This window comes from Tiliqua scincoides, chromosome 8, assembly GCF_035046505.1.
Source record: "Tiliqua scincoides isolate rTilSci1 chromosome 8, rTilSci1.hap2, whole genome shotgun sequence".
Lineage (NCBI taxonomy): Eukaryota > Metazoa > Chordata > Lepidosauria > Squamata > Scincidae > Tiliqua > Tiliqua scincoides.
In genome coordinates, this window is record NC_089828.1 from 26,171,733 (window position 1) to 26,188,343 (window position 16,611).

At 41.7% G+C, this 16,611-nt stretch overlaps 1 protein-coding gene across 1 annotated transcript in view; it reads right to left on the minus strand.

The window, feature by feature from the left end:
* The window catches only part of VPS13C (vacuolar protein sorting 13 homolog C), a 106,329-nt gene that overhangs the window by 40,656 nt on the left and 49,062 nt on the right, over positions 1–16,611 (minus strand). Inside the window, exons 32-50 of the mRNA XM_066635973.1 lie at positions 16,031–16,198; positions 15,553–15,857; positions 15,080–15,227; positions 14,511–14,619; positions 14,290–14,423; positions 13,715–13,871; positions 13,512–13,591; positions 12,921–12,980; positions 10,113–10,275; positions 9,212–9,328; positions 8,590–8,693; positions 7,234–7,401; positions 6,438–6,742; positions 5,513–5,657; positions 4,581–4,737; positions 4,256–4,377; positions 3,092–3,261; positions 1,919–2,157; positions 147–376 (exon numbers count right to left, since the gene is read on the minus strand). Coding sequence (XP_066492070.1) covers positions 147–376; positions 1,919–2,157; positions 3,092–3,261; positions 4,256–4,377; positions 4,581–4,737; positions 5,513–5,657; positions 6,438–6,742; positions 7,234–7,401; positions 8,590–8,693; positions 9,212–9,328; positions 10,113–10,275; positions 12,921–12,980; positions 13,512–13,591; positions 13,715–13,871; positions 14,290–14,423; positions 14,511–14,619; positions 15,080–15,227; positions 15,553–15,857; positions 16,031–16,198 — 3,081 coding nt within the window. The remainder of the gene's footprint in view (positions 1–146; positions 377–1,918; positions 2,158–3,091; positions 3,262–4,255; positions 4,378–4,580; positions 4,738–5,512; positions 5,658–6,437; positions 6,743–7,233; positions 7,402–8,589; positions 8,694–9,211; positions 9,329–10,112; positions 10,276–12,920; positions 12,981–13,511; positions 13,592–13,714; positions 13,872–14,289; positions 14,424–14,510; positions 14,620–15,079; positions 15,228–15,552; positions 15,858–16,030; positions 16,199–16,611) is intronic.

Sequence of the window (16,611 nt, forward strand, 5' to 3'; positions counted from 1 at the left end):
TATATTGGTATATTACATGCCATATGGAGCCACTGTTCTTATTCCACATCCCCTCCCCATGTTAAAAAACAGTACTCTAGCAAGCCTTGAATGGAAGAAATTACTCCAGCTGTAGCTAGCTTTGTAAATTACAGTAAACGGCTTACTGTTGTGATATTTTTTTCTCCTTTCTTTCGGATAAAAGGACAAGCCAACACTTTAAGATCATGCACTTGAGCTGTCATCCGTTGAGTAAGAGGGCCAGCAGACAAAGAGAAGTCACACTGGAATGAAGCTGCTAAGGCAGGAGCATTTGCGTTTGACAAGTTGGCAACAAATACGATTTCTGGATCCATGATCCGCACTATCGCCATCATGTTAGTTTGCAGAGATCCATCTAAAGAAGTTTAAAGTTAGTTAACAGCAGATTAAGCAGCCCATCATTTCAAACAGAACAGAAACACTACACCAGAACACTGTAATACACCATTTTAAATAATAATGTCAAGCATTTGACCCAGTTTTTGCATCCAGATGTGCAAATGGATACTATGCTTCTTGTCATGAATGAGCACTTCATATTTTGTATTAAGGCCAGAACTGAAATATCTTGATAACAGAAAGGTGTTTTTGTCTGATATCAAAGAAGTGTATAGTGCTCTTATCAGAAAAAGATATCATGATTGTCTCCTACATAAACACAATCTCCTGATAGAAAATCTGCTTACAGTAGTTTGTAATACAGCCATTCCTATAGTCTGGAGCTACAGTGAGGAAAAAAGCCCTTTTGCAAACATAATCACTACAGAAATGTTTTCATTACCTTTCAGACTACAACACACAATTTTTTGGTTAGACTAAACCTAACTCACAGTTTGGTTCACACTGGGCCCAATCTTATCCAAGCTTCCAGCACCAATGCAGCCTCAGTGCAGCATAGTAATATTCCTTTATCTTGAGCTTCCATGACTCCACCACAAGATGAAGTGCATGCCCCACCAGCATGGCTGAATCGGTGCTGGAATGCTGGATAGGAGTGGGCCCACTGTTTTATTAAATAAATTGCATTTACATTTTACTGTGTAATCAATAATGGCTGAATACTGATTCTACACTTGGCAACCAAAACATTAAAGGAGTTCCCAAACAATGGATAGGGGATTAGGCAGGGCACTGGATCCAGCCCACAGGCCAGAGTCTGGACAGCCCTGATCTAAAACATCACTTTAGATGTGTTCAAATGAATGTTTGAGCCCAATGGAATTTGTTTTTTAATTCCAACAGTGGACTCTCCATACCATAGCACAACCTTCTTTTGAAGTTTTTCTCCACATTTATTATACCATAATCCAATTTAACTATTCAGAGATTGAAATGATTATAACTAGATCAAATTACATCTAGCAAATTTAACTTGGAATGGGAAAGGCAGAAAATAAATTCTTTAACTAAAAATATAGATAAAATAAGTCTGTATTGAACAGTGGGCAAGGTGCAAGTTAAGTATACAGTAAACCTTTGATATTCAAGAGAAATCAGTTACACAATTCCCCACAGATACCAAAATTTGAGGATGCTGAAATCCATGCGGGGAGGGGGGGGCAGGATTGTAGTGCTGCAATAACTTACCAGGAGGCAGTTTTGGGCCCTCCAAAGGTCACACCAGCCTCCCAGCCTTCTCAGAAGGCTTCTGGGATGTGGTAGAAAAGCACTTCCAGTTTGTGTTGGCAACTTCCAGTTGTGTCCAGGGGGCCCTCTGAATTGTGGGCATAGCATCTGCAGATGCTTGAAATCTGCAGATGCTGAGCATGTGGATAAGGAGGGCCCACTGTACTTGACCCAACATTACCTTGTGATCAATCTTAGAGTTGTGACTTAAACCATACAGCTGTATTAATATCAACAGAGAAAAGAGGCTTTTGCAAGAATTTTTGCCAACCTTTTTCTGGCCTAGGCTTCCCAGGAGTGGCATGTTTTAATTGAATCTGGGCAGATCTTTCACTTGAGGTTGATGGCATAGATTTAACAAAGAAATCTGCTACTGTCAATAGAAACTCCACACTGGCACACAAATACAGTTTGTCCAGAATAGCCATGATATTACTCCCATTGTTATCTTGACTGTAGTTGACGTCAATCATGACACTATCACTTTGGTCATCTTTCTTATCTATCATTCTGAAAAATAAATGTGTAGTAAAGCAAGAAGTTAAGGAATAGATAGGCTGAAGGGATTTATGGTAACAGGAGTGAAGAACAATCCTATCTACATCTACTCAGAAGAAAGTTACACTGTGTCCACCAGGATTTGCTCCTTTGTGCATGCATACAGGATTACAGCTTCAGAGCACAATCCAAACTTACTCTTCTGCTGGTGCAGCCAACACTCTGCTGGCCCAGAGTGTTGAAAACATGATATAAAGCACATTAATGACTATTCTAGAGTCGGCAGTACCACCAGGAAGGCCTGAACTGCCCTGCCAGAACTGCATTCAGTTCCTGAGCTGCCAGCACAGACAGGTAAGGCGCTGAGCAGCACAGGGGCTAGAAAAGGGTGTCGGGGGCATTTTGGAGGTGGGGATGGGTTGTTTCTGGGCAGCGGGCAACAGGGGAAGAGATCAGGCCTGGGGGTGGCATGCCTGCATTACATGGGGCTGCTCGGATTTCTGCTAGCTAAATAGCTGGCAGAGATCCGAGTAGCCCTACAGTGCAGGCTGAGATGTTACTTGGGATAAGGGGAAAAAGTGTCCCCTTACACTGAGAAGACTTCTATTCATCTCCTAACCTGCTCTGAATACAGCACAGGCCATGTGGCTGCTACACCAGTGCAGGTTAGGACTGAGCTGTCAGTGCTATCTTCACACTTCACATTTCGATGAAATTAAAACCAAAGCTACTTCTAAAGCAGTGGTTTATAATACTGGACCCACAGCTTTAATGTGTTCTTCTACCTTTTCCTCCTCTTCCCTTGTTTGCCTAGTTCTTTTGAATTGCATGCTAAAGGAGAAGGCCTGTGCACGGTTCCCCCAGTGACACTGTCACTGCAAATTTGTTGGAGAAACAATGGTACAACCTTTCAAAGCATTCTAAAAAATGTGTCAAGACAGTCAACCTTGATGTTGCTTTCTGAATCCCTTCTCTGAGATCATCCAGTGTGCATGTTTTCAACTTAGTATTAATACTGGCAGAGCCATTTGAAGACATCTTTCCTGATGAGGTTATAAGATGCAGTCTAAGTTGTCCAAGACGCAAACTGCTATTGTGAAGTGAAAGCTGAGATCCCTGCAATATACAACAATGGTCAGGATGAGTAATTACAGGTATGTATTTCACTTAGCAATGTTCCACTTGAGGACTGACTGTATCTGACAGAAGTCCTCTAGCATAATTACAATTACCTACTGCAGTGTACTTCAACCTATGGGTCATGATTATAATGGGGTTGTGAAGCTTCATTTGGGAGGTTGCGGCAACCTTTCAAAACCTGTGCAAGAAGCGGTCTTATCCAATTCACTAATGGTGCTGCCTTATCAAAACTGAGTTCTTGATATAATCCTACACAACCTCTTCTTGCAGTCTTGCCCATAGCTCCTAAGGATGGCCCTGCTCAAGCTGCTACCTCACAGTATTGTTCGGAAGACACAAGAAGCAGGGGGAAATGGGGTGGGCAGGGATGGACAGCAAGGTGGGCAGTTTGGGTCCTGGGAGGGAGGTGAGATTGGCTGTGGGTCCCAGTCTCTTTATTGGAGTTGTGGCACAAATAAAGTTGAAGACCACTGACCTAATACATCATACATAGAATGAAATTGATTAACATGTATTACATCTAGTGGCTGAATGCAGTGTAGCGTCTATGTAATGTAATGGAATTGAATGTCCTCATAACAGAATCTTTTGACAGGAAACAGAGAACATATTGTTGACATTAAACAGACACCTGTATATGTAGAGCCTGGAAGACAAAGTGCATCAGGTTGTTTTTTTTAACACATTATCTGGCTGACGAAAAAGCAGCATAGAAGGACACAACCATTATTTAACAAAATTTAAATATTTGCAAAACTACAAGCAAAAATGAATCTATAAAATTTTTCTTTTGTAAGGTGCAGTTCCTAAATATTAAAGAACACCATAATTAGACATATAACCCTGATTCAATCCCTCATAATTTGATTACTGTGATTTCATGGATCAAACATTAGCTTTCTTTCTGAATTTGCTGTATACACAGCTGACCAAACAGAAAATGATTTTTCCCCATCAAGATTTCACAAACCTGATTAACATCTGTATTGTAGAGAACAATAGAAAGTGACTCAAAGTGAAAGTCGAACGTAAGTGCTGTGCTTTCCTTAGACAGTGAGTCAAAATCAACCGGCTCAGAAACAATAGGACTACCTGAAATGTTTAAGAAAAGGTACATGTGAATGCAGTAATTTGGTATCTGGAGATCGACGCACATTAAAAACTTCATTAACCAACTTATTTCTATTTAACAAATTACAAACAGAATGCACTGCTTAGAATAATTTATCAAGTAATATTTTATCAGTTTCAATATGATCAGATTAACTTGATTTGGGGAGAAAAAACAGATATACCTTCATGGTGAACAGCACCAGTTTGAACTTTGCCCTTTCTGATCGCCTGGGCTTCTGGCAAGGTTGGCTGTGTCACTGTCGGCTGTGTAGCAGCTTCACCAAGATTTTCCAGTAAAATGCTCATGAGCAGAGTTAAGTCATCTTGACAGAGAGCTATCTGTAGAGTATCCAATACATTATTGGTTTTTAGGAAATTTACTTTTTAAAAAAGAAGAAGAAATTGCAAAGCCCACCTTAGCAACCACCCTCAACGAACACCTTCTCTTAGTTCAGTTTGACACAGCAATTTCCTACAGTTGCTTGCACACTCAAAGTGTCATGCAGCAGGCAACTGAAAAGCAATTGAATCAAGTAAATTATCCTATGCACAGTACCCCTCAAGGTCAGTTCACACAAGCTATCTTGAATGCCCACACATTCAAATTAACCAAAAGCTGTTCCTGCGATAATGGCAACTAGACTAAGTGTTATAATAGTAATGGAAACAGTGCGCTATTTCAGTTAGCAGCTAGCTCACACAATAGGTCTCTCCATGTAAAGATTTATTCAAGAATACTTCCATGTAGAGCAGGGGTGTCCCAGGGGCCATTTGCAGCCTCGGACCCCCCCTCCAAATCAGCCTGCGGGGAGACCCAAGTCTCCAATGAGCCTCTGGCCCACCAGAGACTTGCTGGAGCCTACGTTGGTCAGATGCAACTGCTCTCAGCACAAGGGCCAACTGTTCAACCTTTTGCACAAGCTGTGGGCCAAGAGCTCCCTCCACTGCTTGCTGTTTCACATCAACAGAAGACAAGCACAGCTGTAAAACAAAGTTTCTTGACAGTTCCTCAGGTCAATTTCTATGATGCCCCAAGTTACAATCATGATTTTTAAACAATCCATGTTTCTCGCCAGATGGAACACAGATCAATCAAAATTTTCCATGAACTTACCTGCATAGTTTCCAAGTTTCCTTTGACAGCAATCCCTGGAATTTGTGAATACCAAGCTGCTGCTAAATTTCTCTGGACTGACAATAGCAAATTTACTGGTTGCAAAATTTCAACATCTGGCTGAGAACCATTGGCCATTACAGTCCTGGTAAAGACAAGTTGAAATATTATGGCAAACAGAATATGAACATATTAATGTTCCCTATACCGAGTAAAGCAATTGATCTATCAAGTCTTGTGCTGTCTATACTGACAACTGCTCACCAGGATTTCAGTCAGTCTTTTCCCAGCCCTGTAAAATCCTTTCAAGTGAAGATACAAGGACTTGAATCTAGAACTCCCTGCACGCAAAACTTATTGCTGCTCCTTACTGAACTTTTATCAATGCATATCAAGTATACCAAACTTCTTAATTTCATCCTATCATTAACTATAACTCGTATCAGGAAGATTTCATCCAAATCTAGCTGACACATTCTAATTAACCTCCATAAGAATTCCTCCTAAGTTGCAAGGAGATTTCCTGAGGAAGTTTTAATACATACACTGCTTTTCAACACAAACTCAGGAAGCAGCTGCTCAGCAGATGCCAGGGGGGCTATCCCATGGACTTTAGCATCTACCCTTTGGCCAGCTTCACTGAGCTGCAACCTTTTTCAAGTAGGGAAATGAAGGTCAACCACCTGCAGCAGAGGCATGCCAACAAGGCAAAAAATTCTTCCCCTAGTTCAATATATCTGCATCAGTTGGGCTCAAAGCAAAAGAGTTCACTGACTTCTGCTTTATCCAGTTATGACTCAAAATATTGTTCAATTAAAACACATGTCCTACAGCACATAAAGAAAACACACTGTTCATGTTTACAGAACAGTTTTCCCACATCAAGGAATAATCTCAAGTAGGAGGAGAGGAAAAATACTTATACCTTGAAATTTTTAAATGAGTTAGCTGTATATCCATTTTATCAATTACTGGAGGATGAGAGGTTTCATCTCCAGGGACCAGGCTAAATTCATTCTCAACTCTGATTAAACCAAGATCTGCTACCAATACACTGTGAGAGACAGATGACTGAGGAATGATTATAACAGGGGCTTTCAAGTTGATGTCCATTGAAAGGCGAAAACTCTTTTTAGCAAAATCCTTCACGCTGGAAGCGGCTCTTTCTGCAGCTTGAACAGTGGCAGCACTCAGAGCTTCTTTGGCAGTTTGGAAGTGATTTAGGAAATCCTATGGCACACACAATAGAACACAGTTAGCAAAATAAACAGTGTTTCAAGCAAGCCAGGTCTATCAGAAGATCTGTCAGGTCAGACAAAGGTCACACAACTGCACAAAACAATATGCAATCAAATGACCTATTCCATACTTTTAGGAGCAAAACAGCACTTTCACTATCAATAGCATATTCCACCTCATCCGGAGTCATGGCATCATTATAATGATACAAGAGAAGTAATAAAATTTTCAAAAATTCTCAGGATGGATCCAAAAAAGGCATAAGTTCAGCACACCAAAGACAATTTTGGGCTTAGTTTTACCAGTATCAGCTTCCCATGCCATGTAGTAAACTGCCTTTGAAAGTAAACAAATTTTCAGAACTATTTTGCATCATGGCATGGAAGACATGTTCTGGGAAAGCAAAACTGCATTTGTGAACTGCTTTCAAAACATTTTAAAATTTAAGTGCAAAACAACAGAAAAATAAGACCACCTCTTACCAGGAGGGACATGAAGAATTTATGCAGATAAACAACTTGAATGCAGCCCACTTTCAGTGACATTTTACCATCAACTTTAGACATATCCATATAAGCTTCTCCCTCTGTAGCATCTGGATAAAGGGACATTGTAAATCGAAAGACTTCATCTCCCACTATGGAGACAGCCTGTAAAAATAATATTCAGTCACATTCTGGTAGCTTCCTAAAGCACTCTCTCCTTTTTCTCAATGCTTATGTATCAAGACATTCCATCTAGTCAATATAACTGATGCTATTAAAATGGAAAAATACTCCCTGAGAAAGTTCAAAACACATTAAAGACCAGGAGTGGCCAACCTTTCAACTTTAGGGCTTCTGGACCTTTAAAAATTGTGCAGAAGAGGGAATTTCAGCAGGTGCAGCTAGTCATCTCAGAGGTGAGATTAGTCAGCAGTGGACCTGGTTAAAGGTCCAGGATACCTCAAGTTGAAAGGGTGGCCACTCCATCAAAGATAATACATTAGTCTTGAAACAAGTGGGTAAAAGTAAACCATCTATAAACAGAACCTACATATTAGTCAAGCAACATAGAATGGTCAATCATACAGCGCCTCAATGACCATACAGCATGTTAATGTCCTTCTTAAAAAATTATGCCAGCAGTTCCCAAACCCTTTGGGAGTTTGGGAACTGCTGTAAGTTCCTGCAGGGGAGGGGCAAGGGCAGCAATGCGATCACTATGACCATGCCACTGCCGGGGGCAAAAGGGGTTATTCTGTCCTTACCTGAGGCAGCACTGTCTTCTTGGGGGGCCCAGGGAGCCTGCGAACTCCTAGGTAGGGGTCCCCGTGCCTCCAAACTTCTGAAAATAGTAAAGAGCGGGCACTTTCGGTTTTGCAGCAAAACAGGAAGTGGGCTTTTTTACTTTTTTTCAGAAGTTTGGAGGCTTGGGGAGCCCTGCAGAGGCGTCCCCAGGCTCCTTGGACCCCCCAGGAGGCTGGTGCTGGCTGTAGGTAAGTGTGCAAACCCCCTCCATCCCTGGCAGCAGCATGGTCCTTAAGGGGTCAGAGGCAGGGCTTCCCAGGTGGTGGGTCATGACCCACTAGTTTGAGAACCCCTGTCCTACACCATTCAGCACCCCAATACGTTAAATTCACCCCGTATGTCTGCTCCTGCTCCATTCACCAGCACAGCTTCTCCAGCATAATAAGCATAATGTAGGTTTGAAGAAGTAGGCTGAAATTAGTCCCTTATTTTACCTAGGTGTTCAAAGACTCTTGTTTTTAATTCTCATCTCATCCCTTGTCTCCTATCCTACCCATAAGACACACAAGGCTCACAAATCAGTCTGTCAACCCCAAAAATTGTATTCACCTTTTTATGGACTGTCTTTGGATCAACATTTGTAATAACAAAGTCTCGAAGTCTGGCAAAAACCTCTGTCTGCTTGGTCATTGCAAAAACAGACGCCTCCATACCTAAACAAAACAAAGCAATGCACATAGTGGAAAAGGCAATATTTATCTTTCAATAATAAAAGCAGAATAAAATTAGCTGGATGCCTCAGTAATTCTTACAGTACAATCATCTGCATATGTATGTAGAAGTGTGTATAGAACTGCAACTTAGAGGACTCTTCATATTTCATAGTGCTCTCCTGCTAACCTAATGGCTATTTGTCCAGTATTGTATTTGGAACAGTAAAGGTATGACCCTTCTCAGTGGTTGGATGGGAGACCACTGGGATCTGCTAACAGTAGACCAGGATAAAAGCACAACTAAGAAAGGAAGCTAACGTCTTACTTCCACTTCACACTGACTTAAGCATTTGAAATTCACCAGGTAAAAAACCACCTACTAGGTTTACAATTAAACTGAACTACATTTAAGGTATTTTTATGCCACCTTTCCAAATACTCAAGATAGCTTATATTTCATTACAACCTAATAAAAATTATACCGTTTTGGCAGATTCAAGCAGCAGAAGTTAATTTACCTTGTATTCGGATATCAGCAACATCACATTGCTGATCACAGATCAAAACACGAAAGGCATTCAATTTGGCAGTGAATTTCAAGTCACACACATTGTCATGGGCCACAGAAGGAGGAACTGTAAAATAGTGAAACAAGTCAGTCAACTTTTACAAAAGGATACGTAGCATTAATACGTCCCAATTAACCATCTTCGTTACTCTCACTTTCCCATATAGAACTGAAATGGAGGGAGAGACCCAATGCAAGCATTAGTTTCCGTTTCTGAGCCTTGTTATCTGGCATCTCATCAACAGGCTTGAAAGCAATTGTTTGAATTTAAGAGATTCAAGAACAGTGATTAACCTCAGAAAAGCTCAAAATACAGACTGAGACACACACACACACACACACACACACACACACACACACACACACCATCATCATATTTGGGAACAAACATAAGATTCCTAATCAAGGGTTTGCTGACACCAAACAAAGCAGTATGAGGGGAAGTGGAAGAGTATGTGGCACATTTGCAGGGCCGAGGTGACTGGCAGTGGCTGGAGGCGCTTAACCCTTTCTGCATCTCCTTCCAACAAACCATTCTCCAACCTTTTAACAAGCAATAATGTCTCAGAGTCCCCCACCAAGTGAAAAGTAACAGAAAAAAGTTGAGCACCAACAGCCTCTCTGTTGCTTCTCCCATTCTCTCTCACTCATACACAAAATACAAGTCATGTTACTGCCCACTCTTTCATGCTCCTTCCCAGGTTTGTAATTTCAGTGCCATTTTTAAACTCTTCCCCCCCCCCATTTTCCTTTCCCATGTATTTTTCTATTTCTAGAATTCATGAAGAATTCTAAATTTTTAATACAAATTAACACACCAACAAATACAGAAGTGTCCTACACAACAATACCTGGTTTTACAACAGCAGTTCTGGGCTCCTCTGATGGCACCTTTACATCAGTTTCACTTTCAACAGACATAAAAGCATCTGATGAAACACCATAGGTGAAAAAATTCATGAGGGAAAGCAAGGCTTCTGTGTGTAGTAATAGATTTAAAGTAGAAAAGGAAACCTAAGAGAAAAAATGAAAGTGTATGACAAAAGTCTCTGACCAACATATCAGTCACTGTCACCATAAAACCCCACCTGTCACTACGCATTCCAATGCAAAAGTCCTTAACATCTGCAAGATTTGCATTCTAACCAGTCAGAACACAAAGCTCCAGAGCATCTCTGGAGACTCAGTTCAGGGTCGTTCAAGCTTTTTCATCCCATGACCCCAATAAATCAAGTACAAAACTGGGAACCCAGTCAATCTCACCCCCCTCCCCCCGGGACCCTATCCTCACACTCCAGACCAGGGGTCTTTCAGCTGTCTGCTGCGGCTCCTCCCGGTGAACGTGGCAAAGGGGGTAACAGGAGACACCTGTGTTGGGAGGGCAGGCTGCTTCCCTCTGCCCCCTGAGCTCACTGCCCTCCTCTCCCTTCACCCTTCACCTGCTCCACAATGGTTTCCCTTTTCAATTTTGCCTGCTCTGCAGGCTTAAGCTCCCTGTTTTTCCCTTCCCCAACTCTCCAGCAGCCATTGCAAGCCCTTGCAGCCCTCCTTTCCCTGAGCAGGTCCCCACTCAGTGCAAGGAGAGGCTTTTCCTCCACAGCTAAGGAGACATCCTGTGTGTCTACTCAGTTGTAAGCCCCATTACAGCGGATGAAGCTTACTCCCAGGAAAGGGTGCCTGGGATGGCAGCCTTGGAGCCTGCTCAAGGCCAAGTGCAAGGACGGGTGAGTGGGAGCCTGCGCAGGTCTGTTCGAGAACAAGCCCCGATGTAGTCCCTGGGCTACTCCCAGGAAGGTGTGGAGGGCTGTAGCCTCAGCCCCCTCCTGTGCAGGTCTACTCACAAGTAAGCTGTAGTCAGTGGGGCTTCCTCCCGGGAAGGTGTGGAGGGCTGCAGCCTCAGCCCCCTCCTATGCAGGTCTACTCACAAGTAGTCAGTGAGGCTTCCTCCGAGGAAAGTGTGGAGAGGACTGTAACCTGAGAGCTCCAACCAACTTGTCTGCTCAGAAGTCCCATTGTAGTCAATGGGGCTTACTCCCAGGATAGTGTGGAGAGGGTTGCAGCCTGAGTGAGGAAGGGCAGGCAGGCAGGCAGGCAGGCAGGGCAGAAGCTGGCCTGTGGCTGCCCCCCCTTCTTCTCTTCCCCACCTCTGGAGTCTGTGTCCTTTTTTCCTTCCAGCAGGGTGCCTCTGGAAGGTGGGGGGAGTTCTTTAGTATCTATGTAAGATAAGCAGATGTCATAACCGCCATATGTATTAGAATCCTGGAAGATCAGGTGAGGAGGTAGATGTGGTGTCAGCAGTGGCCCCTTTAAGGGTTAGGCCTGGGCATCCAGCAGAGTGTGCTGCACAGCTGCAGCCACTTGAAGGCAATAGGGCCCTCAGGGATATAAGGAGCACCTGAGGCAGGAAGGGGGGTGTGGGTTGGAGAAGGAGTGCAGGTAGGAGAGGAGACTGACTTGCCTTATTGACTTGGATACTCTGATTTGACTGACTTACTTTGGAATCTGACCTTGGACTGTGACTTGGCTTATTGACTTTGGACTCTGCCCTGGATACTCTGACTGACTTTGTGACTAATGGACTGCTGGAGACACTGGAGTTTGGTGTGTGGCTGCTGTGCCCAAGTCCTGCTGAGGATCAAGGGTCTGCTATAGTGATGGGAGGCTGCTGGCAGGAGAGAGGACGTCTGCAGGTTGAACAGGCGAGCTACCCTGGAGGTGGGGTCCAGCAGGAGTGCAGGGCAGTACCAGGGTCATTTGTTGGGGGAAAGAAGGGGAGCTAATTTGCTTAAAGTGGGCATAATTCTCCAGGCAGGGAATGGCCTTGGAATCAGGCAAAACACCATAGAGGACCATGCGTCTGAAAACACAGGACAAGAATGTATGACAAAACTAAAAGCTACAAGAGGGGGCTACATTATAAAAATGGGACCTATAAGAGCATAAAGGTTAAAAAAACTATATATGCAGTGTTATCTTCATTTTAGATGTCAAAAGGGTTTTGTGGCTCCTGAAGTTTTTTTCCCTCTGGAAAACGGGTCCAAATGGCTCTTTGAGTGTTTAAGGTTGCCGACCCCTGCTCCACACCCATAACATCTGCCTAGAAACATTCACTGTGACCAAATAGTCTCATTAGAGAGAGCAGAAAATGTTACCATGAAGCCTGGAACTAGTAAAAGCTATTTTAGCACAACTGCTAAGAACCTGAGCAGGACTGGGACACTATCTCCTGGTTCCTGGTGTGCCAGATGCCTCTCCCTTTACTGGTGGTGCTCCAGTTCAGGGGTCTTCAACCTTTTTCATTCTCATAAGCTGCCACGATCCCAAAACTGAGGCTTCACTACCCCACTGGGGTAACAATGCCAAGGTTGAAGAACACTATTCTAGTTCCAAATAGTTGGAACACAAAAAGACTGAATGTTCCAATACAGCGCTTTCTAGTTTGTATTTGAATAAGAATCTTCAAAGATGCTCTGGAGCTTCACATTTGAACTAGTAGAAACTCCCAAAATGCTCAGGAGCTTCACATGATTACAAGCTGAAACTAGTTCAGATGGATTCTGCATTTTTACTGCAAATATAGATAAAACAAATCTTTTTTACAAAATGACATCTAAAAGAAATTGATGGCAACCAACCTGACAATATAGTTTTGTACTTACATTTATTGCTTGCTTTGTACTTCCATAAACTGTTTCAAACTGTGGTTCATCTGCATCAGCCTAAGCAAAGAATCAAGGTTTCAGAACACTATGTACGCAAAAGTTAAGATGTACACAGATTAGAGTAAACAGGAGGTCCTTTCTATATACAGCAACACACAGAGAAAGCAATTAGCCATACTCTTGCTACAAGTGACATACATGTGGTAGAGTTGTGTGACACAGTTTCTAGGCCTAAGGAAAAGAAACAAGTAGCTTCTTTGCAAGCAGAGTAAAGGCACCTAATTTTCTTCAGGAGAAATCAAGACTTTGTCCACTCACTCCAAAGTCCTCCAAGAATATGCCTTGTTGAATCAGACCAGGATCAGCATTCTATCTTATATAGCAGTCAAATACACACAAATGAAAAGCTAAAGTCCTATCAGAGATCTTTGTCATTACTGGTAGGCTTTTAATGTTCAATTCAGATAGTGATAACATTTAATATCAGTTATTTCACTTTGATTCCTCACATTCAGCACAAAAGTTTAGCTCTCTTCTCACAAAACTAGTAAGACACCATAGTAATTTTTAGTTTTTAAAAAGTCAAACCTTTATATATTCCATCTTAAGAAGATGTTCACCAGATTCATCTGAAGAGTTGATAATAGTCAGTGGATCTCCTCTGGAGTCTGTAGATAATTAGTATGCATTACAAGGCAAGTCACCTCTGTCACCATCTTAGGTTTACAAAACAAGGATAGAAATAGGAGTTACATGAGGAATCATTTCATCAAATGCTAAGAATCTCTTACCAGTAAATTCAAGGCACTTCATGTGGATTTTTTTTAGATATGCTGTAGCAGTCATATTATGTGTTTTAATTCTGCCTTCAGTTCCAAGCTGCAACACTGTTAAAATATGTAAAGGGCAGCACCGTTTTTCTACTTCCTTCATTAATGTTACTACAACCTACAGAAAAAAAGAAATGCAGGTAGGCTATTTTTAAAGTTACATAATATTGCATTTAAAATATTTAGAGCCACATGCTACAACTGCATTCCTTCTGAATTCCCCTCCCCCCCTCAGTATTTTCCACTATTCTATTTTGCCAAACCACTGGCAGGTATCAAATTGGAGCTGTCTGGCCAATTCTTCATTAGCTTCCAAGAGCAGTCTTGCTGGTGTGCCTGCTTGAGGCATGGTGAGTTTGGTGACTGAATAAGGGTACTTCGTTCTCTCAGTTGCAAAAGCTTCCCAGTTAATTTACAATTGCCTACTGCTCCAACAAAGAGGAGACATCTCCAAACCAACATGGAATTTTACACTGCTAAACACAGGATGATTCCAAGATCTGGACTGAGTGAGGAGATAGAGTCAATAGCCATACCTCTTTGATTTCAAAGTTAAGGAGTATATTGGTAATATCTTCCTGTAAGGCTTTGTTTGATGTGCCTGCAAAGGTATTGTTTGAAGGAACATCTTTCTGAGCTTCCTGTGATACTTCCATTTCTTCTATATCGCCTGTAGTCAGAGATAATTAGTTCCACTTGAAAGTGTTACTAAGTTTCATTCAAACACATACACACACACACACACTTTATAACTAACCTTCATTTTGTACCATTGGCTTTGCACCACTTATATTTTTATCTGCTTCAGCAAGATTTTCTGTCAGTACTTTAAGCAAAACATTCACATCTTCTTGTCCTAGGATAACCTAAAAAACAGATTATATTTATATAAATTCAAATTGTCTCACCTCTTCAGATTAGATAGCTTTCACCGAAATGTTCAACCACCAGTGATACAGTACAGCAATCAGGGACCAATCTGATGCTGGTCCTCAAGGACAAGGGCTTATCCACCTACAAGTATTGCCCTTACTGACATGTCCCTCCATCACACTTTAAAATGTGTCATGTATCCTACATAACTACCAACAGCAATATACGTATTTCATCTGCCCCTGAAAGCCAAGCATGTCTCTTGAAAGCAAGCATGTTCACAGTGCTTTGCACACAGAAAGACCCAGGTTCAATCCTTGCATCTATCTCCAAGTTGGGCTAGGAAAGACCCGTGGCTAAAACCCTAGAAACCCACTGCTAGTCAGCATAGACAATACTGGGCACACTCTGTCTCTGAAGAGCAATTGTTTTCAAGTAGTATTTGGAACTTACATTCATACTATCCAGACGCCCTTTTATTTCCACCATAGGTATTTTGTGGTACCATGTGCCAGCCAGGTTGCGTTTCACAAAAAGGTTCAGATTGATAGGATGAAGAATTTGGACATCAGGTTGTGAAGAACCTGATTGCAGGACTGTCCTAAATTAAAAAAAAAACAAAGGAAAACTCAGAAGTATTCTAAACTGTTCTCCCATATTTAAAACCCCTAAAAAGAGTTGAATATGTAATTAACATTTTTGATGCAACTGCATATTCTATTACAAATATGATTGGCAGAGTGATGGCTTTACCCTAAAGGGGTTGGGGCACAAATACTTCAGTTCCAACCAGACTGAGCGTTCACATGACACGTGAATAACAGGAATAACATGACACAACAGTTTCATAGCTAATGAAGTTCCAAATGGCATTCTGACAACTTCAGATACATCAAAAGTAAAGGGGAGAGGGATGGCCGATTTACCTTGACATCTTAAGCTGCGTCAACTGTACATTCATTTCATCAACAACTGGAGGGAGTGTGCAGTCCTCAGCCAATACCAAGCTGAACTTGTTTTGTATGTTGATCAATCCAAGGTCTATCACTACAGCATTATAAGAAACTGAAGACTGGGGGATGAGTATAACTGGAGCCTTAAGATTAATATCCATGGAAAGGCGGAAGCTTCTCTGAGCCAAGTCTCTCACACTTGTTGCAGCCTTTTCTGCAGCCTGAACTGTAGCAGCGCTCAAGGCTTCTTTTGCTACTTGGAAATTGTCCAGAAAATTCTGCAGCAAAATGAAAATTTGGAAAATAAAGGCAATACAAGCATCCATCATTATCCACGGATTCATTTATCCATGGTTCTCCATGCCCCCCCCCATTTTATGATTTCTAACAACCACAGACTAAATGCAAGCCTGCCATATAAATTCAATACAAAACAAATTATCAGTCTTACCAATAGAGACATGAGAAACTTATGTAAATAAACAATCTGAATGCAGCCCACTTTGAGACACACTGTCCCATCCACTTTGGACATGTCCGTGTATGCTTCCCCCTCAGTAGCATCTGGATACAATGTCAAGTTGAAACTGAAAACTTCATCACCTATTATAGAAACAGCCTTAAAGAAACAAAAGGAAACAGAAACTATAAGATTTTTCTGCCCAGCACAAATACTCAAGGTGCAAACAGACAAAGACATAAAGATGACAGATACCCAAGACCTTCTGAAGATGCTATCCATCTTCTTTATGTTTTAATCTTAAACCAATTATGTCTTTTTCCTTTTCGCTTTGTATGGAAACGTTTATGATCGTTACTGTAGCCATCCATTAGTAAGTAACTCGAAAGCTTTCTATTTCTGTTTTGCATTGGAATTTTGGTAATATGTTACCAAAATTGCCTTCTAATTAAAATTTTGTCTTCATGCTGGTTGTGTATTTATCTGCTACCAGCTAAAATTATAACAGTGAGGTGAGAAGGAGAAGATAAAGCAGATGCATACTCCAGATTTCCTGCTTTCTAAGAATACTG